General features: G+C 42.5%; 1 protein-coding gene across 3 annotated transcripts in view; it reads left to right on the top strand.

Moving 5' to 3' along the window:
• The first annotated feature begins 2,271 nt into the window (after positions 1–2,271).
• Ccnyl1 (cyclin Y like 1) overlaps positions 2,272–9,361 on the top strand; it is a 34,965-nt gene continuing 27,875 nt past the window's right edge. The window contains exon 1 of one of the 3 annotated variants that reach the window (XM_048344867.1): positions 2,272–2,565. In XM_048344867.1, the coding sequence (XP_048200824.1) occupies positions 2,340–2,565 (226 nt within the window). In that variant the 5' untranslated portion in view covers positions 2,272–2,339. The remainder of the gene's footprint in view (positions 2,566–9,361) is intronic. The other 2 variants (XM_048344866.1, XM_048344865.1) reach the window with 2 other exon arrangements.

Raw genomic sequence — 9,361 nt, 5'->3', positions numbered from 1 at the left:
GTGCCTGGTCTAAATGGAGGTTGAATGAAGAAAAGGCATTCTAAAATCCGAATGAAAAGATTATTCTTCTGATCAAAAACAAAAGAAAACAAGCAGAATTCACTAACATCTAGGCAGTCACATACATTGAGATCAGAGGAGGAGACTTTTAGGGGAGGAATACAAATGTGTAATGCCTCTGAGCAAATAAAATAATATTCATCAAAATCAACTCCAGGAAATAGAAACATAATCCCCCCTTTTTTTCTTTTCTGTTGTATTTGTTTAATCTGGGGTGGGGAAGCAGAGTACAGAAATGGAGGGGCAAATGGGTAGTAGTAGTACCTAGTAGACACTATGTTGAAAATGAACTATACAACTTGTGGGTAGGAACAGGAGGGGAAAAACAGGGAGTGAGCAAAGAAGGGGTGACACTGTCCAAAAACAAATGTACTCATTACCAACTTATGAAACTAATCCCTCTGTACACCACCTTTATAACAAAACATAATAAATAAATGCAAAATCCACTAAATTTCTCTCAAATAATGATAAAAGATGCTTTGGGCAATCTAGATTGCTGAGGATTCAGACAAGACAGACTCTACTCTCTAGTCATGTGACATTGGAAGTTACCTAACTTCTGTATTTCAAGGTTTCCCTCTGTGAAATCTGTAAGATGTCAGATGGGTTTGCTGTGTGTGTGTGTGTGTGTGTGTGTGTGTGCCAGTTATGAGGTTTGAACTCAGGGCCTGGGCTATGTCCCTGAGCTTTTGTACTCAAGACTAGTGCTCTACCATTTTGAGCCACAGCGCCATTTTTGGCTTTTCTTTTCTTTTCTTTTCTTTTTTTTTTTTTTTGATGGTTCATCAAATGTAAGAGTCTCATGGACTTTCCTTTTTGGGCTAGCTTTGAACCATGATCTTTAGATCTCAGTCTCCTGAGTAGCTAGGATTACAGGCGTGAGCCACAAACGTCTGTCTGGGATTGCTTTTAAGAGTTAAATAATTACCTCTCTTGGAAAGGTATCCAGCATATAGTGCTTGAGGATCCTACATTGCGTTTTCTTTCTTTTTCTTTTTTTTTCCAGTTTCAGAGGAGAAAGCTGTGATTTCTGCCTTGTTAAGGAGGGACATCTGCCGTCATGATAGTCAGTGTTTCGTTATGTACATTCAACGACTTAAGTTGGGTGGGGATGGGATGGGGAAAGATGGTTAGAACATCACAGACATCAAGATGCATTGTACTCATCACCTGACTAAAGGAAATTGAAACCGCTTTGTACAACTACTCTGTGTGTGTGTGTGTGTGTGTGTGTGTAAAAAGGAGAATATGGAAACCCTTGCCACAGAAAGAAGAAATAAGCGGGAGAGGGTGTGTGGGTGAAAAGGAGTTGGCTACTCCGGGTGTTTAAATCTAGGTGGGACCAGTTTGATCTCCACCAGGACGGATGAGGGAGTGGAGAGGTGACGTGTCCACAGCTCTTTATTGAGCGTGCCACCAGAGCCCCAGGAATTGTGCGGTCAGATTACGGGGGAAAACGTAACTCTCGCAAGACAGGCGTGTTCGATTATTTATATTGTTTAAGAACGAACAACAGCAAAACACCAGTCCCTAGATGGGGTGTAACAAAGTTCAGTGAGGCAATCAAAGCTGTCGGATTAGGAGAATCCGCGTTGCTGACATCAGCAGCAGCTCACCAGCAGGAACTTTCCACGAAGCCTGGGCGCTCGGACAGCTCGGAACCGCCGCACGCGCTCCGGTGCCGGGAGTGGGACCGGAGGGCTCCGCGCGGCGGACGATGAATGGAAACCCCAGTCCAGGATACCGGTGCCGGAGGGCGGGGCGGGGCGGGGCATTGTGAGTCACGTGCCGGGGAGATGGGCGGGCGTGCGGAGAGAATTCCGACTGTGATTGGTTCGTGGAAACCCAGGTGACCGCAGGACGCGTTCCGGTTAGCGGCTCTCAGTCCGGAGGCGGCGGCGGAAGGAGGAGGAGCTCCAGCCGCGCTCTCGGCCAGCAGTGGCTGCGGCTCGTAGCGTTGCTCGGGTCCCCACCCCTTTTAAATAAGCCGGGCTGGTCGCCGCCCTCGCAGACTAGTCGGCTCGGGGGAGGCGGCTGCGGCGTGTCGGCGGGGGTGCGGCCGAGGCCGGAGCCCTGCCCCGGGCCGGGCGGCGGGGCGGGCGGGCGAGTGGCGGGCGAGGCCGTGGCGGCCGGCGCCGCGCTGCCCCGGCACAGCCCCGGGGCTGCCCGCGTCGACCGCGCCATTGTTGGGGGAGGGGGCGGCGGCGGAGCGCGGCGGAGTCGGGGGCGGGCGAAGGCGCCGCCGGCGGCGGCGGCGGGAGGAGCGGGGGCGCCCCATGGGGAACACGCTGACCTGTTGCGTGTCCCCCAATGCCAGCCCCAAGCTGGGCCGGCGCGCGGGGCCGGCGGACGCGGACTATGAGTCTGAGCTCTGCGAGGCGGCGGCGGGGGACGCGGTGGCGGTAGCACCGGCGCCCGCGGCTGCGGAGCCCGCCGACTTGGATTTTGGAGCCGGCGAGGGCCACCACCTGCAGCACATCAGCGACCGGGAGATGCCCGAAGGTGAGGAGGTGGCCCCGGCCACCGCCGCCCCCGGAGGTCCGGCTGCCCGGAGGCGGTCCTCGCCCGCGGCTCCTTCCTGCCCGGTAGCCGGCTTCCCCGGGGCTAGACACCGGGGGGGGGGGGCGTGAAGGCTAACTCTTAGGCTCGGGTCCGGTCGCGTCGGGCCAGTTCCTGTCCTTCCCAAGCCTGGCACCCTCCTTTCATCCCACCCCCAACCCTGCCTGCGACCCTCTTGCCCGCGGCCCCTTCCTCTTCCTAGCTCTTTGCATCATCTGGTGGGACTTGATCAAGACTTTTCTTTTTGTATATCCGTTCCCCCCACCATCCCCCCCACCCCATTTTTTTTTCCCCAACGAAAATTCAAATATCCCAGCCTTGGTATTCCTTGTCTTTACCTGTCCAGATGGTACCTAAAGTGAAGGAGCCAGGTAAGAGCCTAATCGGACTGGCTGATGTTCCAGTCATTCAGACCCAAACGTTTGAGACTTATTTAAATTCAAATAGAGGTTGCCATAGGAATTTATATGATATTCTTTAAGTAGGCTCTTTTAAGTCGCCTGAATTGAAGCTGCTTTATTCCTTCCAGCTATAACATGAACACTGAAGGAAAGAAAATTGGGAGGGGTGGGGGAAGAAGCTTTAAAAATAACTGTGGAAAGGGTCAGATGCAGAGCTGCGGAAAAGTAGTTTTGTTTTTAAACCAAAGGAGTTTAACCACGGAGTTGTTTAAAATGCCCACTTAGACAAATAGCATCTCCACCCCTACTGAGGGTCACTGAACAAACTTTACTGCTATTCTAAAAGAGAAGTGAGATGTTGGTCAGATGATACAATGGAGATCAAAACGTGAACGTAGGCTTTAATTGGGCGTTAAAATGCCAGCTCCTGCCAGAGCTTGGCTCCTTCTCTAGCTCCCCTCCTTCCCTACCCTTTCTGCCAGTAGAGCTCTGTTTTGCGCTGAGAATGTTGAGGTAAAAGAAAGTTCTTCATTCTAAATCGCTGGAGAGTGAGGTGGGAGGGAGGCCAGCTGCAAAAGTTTTTTATGCTTAGAATTTTGGAAACCCAAGCTACTTCAATAAGAAAAATAATACTGAGTAGCAACGTGGTTTTTGAAGGGAAGTCCTTTGAAATATGAAACACTAACATAAAAGTCTTTTAACCCTCTTAGCGTATGCTAGAGGCTGTTTCAGTACTGTAGAGGAAATGTCTCAAAGCTCTTACATTAAAACTTTACTAGGGTTTTTAGTGTCTTTGTTAGAATAATTAAACTTTGTTATGTATTTGCCTTCATTTAAGAGGTCGACATTTTTGAAAGAATGAATATGATTTACCTGTACCTTTAAACTCAGAACGTGTATTTTGTGTGTGTTATATATATGTTTTATATATATATGTTTTATATATATAACATACTTGTGGAAATATCCCTTCTGTAGTGTAAGCCTTTGATTTTAGTAATGTTGGACGAGAGTCCCAAATGGGACCTTAATATAATTTTTAGTATGACAACACATTCATATGCATCACACTTGGCCTAAATATGAAGGAAGGCTATGTTTGTATTCTGATGAAGAAAAAAAACTAGACATGAAGCTCTAGAATAGCTTCTGAATGGACGAATGAAGCCCTAAACATGGAAGTGGTTGATATGCCACTCTGACAGTCTTAAGAAAACTTTCCAGAATGCATCTTAGATTTTCCCTCAAAGTAGATTTCTCTTTCTCTCAGAACTTAACTCCCATCCTAACTAATTCCATTTCAACTTTATTTTACCAACTTATACTAACATTTACCTTTCATATTCATTTAGATAGAAAAGAATAGGGGCTGGGGATATGGCCTAGTGGCAAGAGTGCCTGCCTCATATACATGAGGCCCTGGGTTCGATTCCCCAGCACCACATATACAGAAAATGGCCAGAAGTGGCGCTGTGGCTCAAGTGGCAGAGTGCTAGCCTTGAGCAGAAAGAAGCCAGGGACAGTGCTCAGGCCCTGAGTCCAAGGCCCAGGACTGGCCAAAAAAAAAAAAAAAAAGAAAAGAAAAGAATAGGTATGACCTAAGCGTACTGGTCAAGTAAATGGGTTTGTTCTGGTAATCAGGAATTGAAGCTGTAACAAAGAACCATTAGGAAAAGCTGGAAGAGAGAGGAGTAGGAAGCAGAGGACTGGGATAAAGGAATCTTAGCTGAAGATCTAAGAATTGGTGATCACAAGATCTAAGAATTGATTACTTTTAACATGTTACATAATTTTCAGTTTAATTTTTCTTCCAACATTAAATTTTTTCTGGGGGTGAGATGCTCATGTATGAAGTGTTAGGTTTTCCAGCACCACCAAAAATGTTTTAGGTAAATTTTCTGTATTCAATTGAGTGATAGGAGTAATTTCAGAATTGACTGTTATATCAGCTCTTGTTTTATATCTCTACTGAATAATTGAATTATTTTGCTTTCTTAAACAAAAATCATACATAATCTGTTTTGTTTTCTCCTGAAACATTTTAGAACATTTCCAGTTCACTTTAGAGACATGCCTAAGGAACCTAGTAGGATTCAGATACACTCAGAAGTATTTTCTACTGTGCCTTTATTGGACAGTATATGTGATATAACTGCTAATAATACCAATTACAAGATATTAAAGGAAAGAAATAGCAATAAGATAAAAAGCTCTGAACAACGAATCTTTTCTCTTTCCAGCAGCTTTTTTCTTCTGTGTGTGTGCCTGGGTCCTCAGGCTTGCACTGGGCCTGGGTGTTATCCATGAGCTTTTTTGCTAAAGGCTAGTGCTTTGTCACTTGAGCCACAGTTCCACTTCCTGCTTTTTTTGGTGGTTTGTAGTTAAGAATTTTACAGACTTTCTGTCTAGGCTGGGTTCAAACCACAATCTTCAGATCTCAGCCTTTCTAGTAGCAAGGATTTCCAGGAGTGAGCCACCAGTGTCTGGCTCCAGTAGCTACTTTAAACACTTATTTTTATACATAAACATATGTATATGTCTGCGTATAACTATCAAAGTGTTTCATTAAAGAATCAAAAACCAGAAAAGTCATTCATTCACACTCAGAATACCCATGCTGTTTTACTTGTAGTTTGATGTTCATTTTTCCAAACCTTTTATATGCATATGGATATACCATTTTGCTTATTTTTATAAAAATGAGACTACTCTGTATATGCTGTTTTGTAACTTAAAGCAATGAAATAAGTTCTTGTACAGTAGTAGTACCTGGAGAGCAGTCCAGGATGCTTCCAGCATCAGTACATGCAGCTCTACCTCATGTTTCTTGATAGCTTATTATACCATCGAATGGAGCATTTTTTTTAACCTGTCCTTTTTTTGTAACCACATCTTTTACAGTAAAATTATAATCCTATGAAATGTTTGATTTGGAGGGATATATAAAAACATTTTGATTATCAATACATACCTACTATGAATTCATATGGCATATTTTGTTTTATGACAAAGTGAGTCATTTTGTAAGTGAGGTATTTTAATATTAAATGTTCTTAGCCTAATTGTGGTAGCATTGACTTTTTGTTGGTAATAAGAATTTCTCTTTAGTCTTTGCTTCTGGATAGCTACCATTCTGAGCACTAGAAGAAGTCTTAGAAGATAAGAGAAAATTGGGCGAAACATAACTAGTCTTGAGTACAGTGAGATACATTTCTTGAGCCCTTGTGAGTTGCCAGGCAATTCCAGATGGGAACAAGTCAGTTCCTGCCTTGACCGTGGTCTTCATACTCCAGAGAGTGTTGGGTGTAGACAGTACATGAACAGTCAAGAAAATAGAGGGAAGGAAGTAGAGTAATAGTGGAGAAGAGAGCATCAGGTCATATGAACATCCTGTGCTCTCGTTAAGTGATGCGTGAACTGTCTTAAAAAGTGAGAAGTAATGTGGGATGGGAGAGGTTTCCAAGTGGAGGGACAGCTCCTTGTATTGAAACAGACTTGGTTCTGGCAAAGGACAGAAGGGACACAAAGGTGGCTATGCAGTGTCCAGAGAAAGATGCATGGTAGATAAAGGTCTGTGTACCTGGAGAAACTTGATGAAGAATTTGGAATTTATTATAATTGGAAAATGCTGGAGAATTATAGGCAAGGGATGTTTCTCTTTGACTCTGAAAGTCAAGTGTGAAAGTACAGTGACTAACCAGGAGGCTGGTACAATAGTTCAAGGAAGAACCAGTGGCCTGAACAAAAAATGCAGTCGTTAAGGACTTAAAATAATAGGCTGATTTAAAGAAATTAAGAAATGCATAAACTAGGTAACAACAACATGAATAAGTAAGTCACAATAAAAGGAATATAGATGATCCTTAAACATACCTTCACACATTAAAAAAAGGCTGATGAAAACTTTCGTGTGTGTGTGTTTGTGTGTACGTGTGTGTGCACACACATGTGCCAGTACCAGTGCTCGAACTCATGTCCTGAGTGCTGTACTATAGTTTTTTTGTTTTTGTTTTTTGCCAGACCTGGGGCTTGAACTCAAGGCCTGAGCCCTGTCCCTGGCTTCTTTTTGCTCAAGGCTAGCACTCTACCACTTGAGCAACAGCGCCACTTCCGGCTTTTTTCTATATACGTGGTGCTGAGGAATCAAGCCCAGGACTTCATGTATACGAGGCGAGCACTTTACCACTAGGCCATATTCCCAGCCCCTGTCCTATTGTCTTTCTACTCAAGGCTGGCACTCTACCACTTGAGCCACAGCTTTACTTCTGGCTTTTTGCTGGTTATTGGAGATGAGAGTCTCATGGACTTTTCTGCCTAGATGGTTTCTGCCTAGGATTATAGGCATGAGTCACTGATGCCCAGCTGCAGTTTCTTTTCTGTTGGGAGAAAATCTAAAAGCTGTATTCTTTGGTGAGGTAGTATGGGAGTTTATATTGATATATTATTGATAGAATACAAAATGATTTGAGGAATTGTGGAGGAATTTGGCAGTGTCATAACATGACAAATGCATTTAATTCAGAATTACCACTTAAAGGAATTTATCCTAAATGTAAACTCAACCAATATGAAACAACATGTGCAAAATTTTTGTTGTGTTATTTTCAATAATCAAACACTGGCAATGAATCAAGCATGTAGTAAAGGACTAGCAAAATAAACTGGTATATCTACATGGAGTGTGTGTGTGTGTGTGTGTGTGTGTGTATGTGTCTTGTCTGTCTGCCTGCCTGTCTATGGAACTGTGAAAAATGATTTTTACTGCTATGGAGTCTTGTGCTCTTATATGGATAAGAGCAAGGGGGAGAATTAATCTATGTGAAAGAAAATAAGGGAAATAGGTTTGTTCCCACCCACCATACAACCTTATCCCCCCACCCCCACTTGTGTATGTGTGGCTAAGATCACTGGGAGGCATTCTTGATAATCTTGTGTGATCGTGTATGTGCTTTACTATGTAGTGAGTAGACCAAGCACATATTTACCTAAGATACTGTTTTGGTATGTTTTTTTTTCCAATGAAATGAAAATGTTCTATCTTTTTGCTTTTGGTTTGAAAACTTTTGTCATTTACTATATATTATATATCATATAGATTAATCTTACATCTCATTTGGTTCTCCTAGTGTTGAGTATAAGAATTATATCTTTCGTATATGAGAATATATGTACATACTCTTATCAGGTGTAAGTTGAGTTTTCCAAGACTTTGAAAAATAATGCTTTGTTGATTTGGAATTTACATTCCCCATTCTATAGAAACAGGGTTTATGGAATATGACTAATTGGCTTATTTGGTGCTACCTATTTTCTCACTTATTTTTCAGCATATTAAAGTCATTAAAGCTTTTTTTAAGGTTGGTCTTTAGGCTTGAACTCTGTCCCTGAGCTTGTCAGCTCAAGGCTAGTGCTATACCACTTCAGCCACAGTGCCACTTGAATTGGAGATAGTCCCACAGATTTTCCTGCTCAAGCTGGCTTTGGATCTCAATCCTCAGATCTTAGCCTCGTGAGTAGCTAGGATTATGGGCATGAGCAAAGTCATTAAGTTTTAAGGATAAAGCAGTAACATTGGATAATGTGCATAAAATGAGAGAACTAAACTTGTAACCTAGAAGTGTTGTTAAAAGCCTAAAGAACAGAAATATGTAAAGGAACAATGTATACATTGAACCAGGAACGTGATCCACTCGTTTGATCTGTTTGTCCCATATCTTGTCATCTTTCCTAAGAAGATAAAAACAGAACTATTTAAAAATATATATTCTTCATTTTCCTCATAATATAAACACATGTTTTGTAAGTGCCCTAACAACTAGAGGATTAACTAAGGATTAGAATAAAACTTGCTATAACATTATGTATTTGTTAAACAGTAAATATACTACAATGGAATAGAGAGGGCCTTTTCTGTACAAAATAGAACATAAACTGTATACTGCTCAAAGGATTTTGCTTTATTGTGTTCTGTTACAGTTTGGGGTGTGCTAGGGATCAAACCCAGGGCCTCTACATGCTAGTGCTTTACCTTGTAGCCCCAGGCCAAGTTACATAAGGGAAATGAAATAAAAGTAATGATTGTGAATATATTGATAATTTTAAAACAAGGCATTATTTTAACTTTTGCACATTTCTGGTTGTGGTAACATTGTTACAGTAGTATGTGACTTTTAGTGATCAGTACTTCTGATTAACCAGGTCTCTTAGAGTGGTGAGTTATAAAGTCTGTTTCAAAATAAATGTGTACATAGCAAAAATAGATATGTATATAACTCACAGAGGAGGTAATTTGGTATGACTAGACCCAGAAATCAAATGATCTTAGAAATTATCTCAGT

Source organism: Perognathus longimembris, chromosome 4 (genome assembly GCF_023159225.1).
Source record: "Perognathus longimembris pacificus isolate PPM17 chromosome 4, ASM2315922v1, whole genome shotgun sequence".
NCBI classification, from domain to species: domain Eukaryota; kingdom Metazoa; phylum Chordata; class Mammalia; order Rodentia; family Heteromyidae; genus Perognathus; species Perognathus longimembris.
The sequence above is the reverse complement of the archived record's forward strand: the minus strand, read 5'-3'. Positions and strand labels throughout refer to the sequence as shown.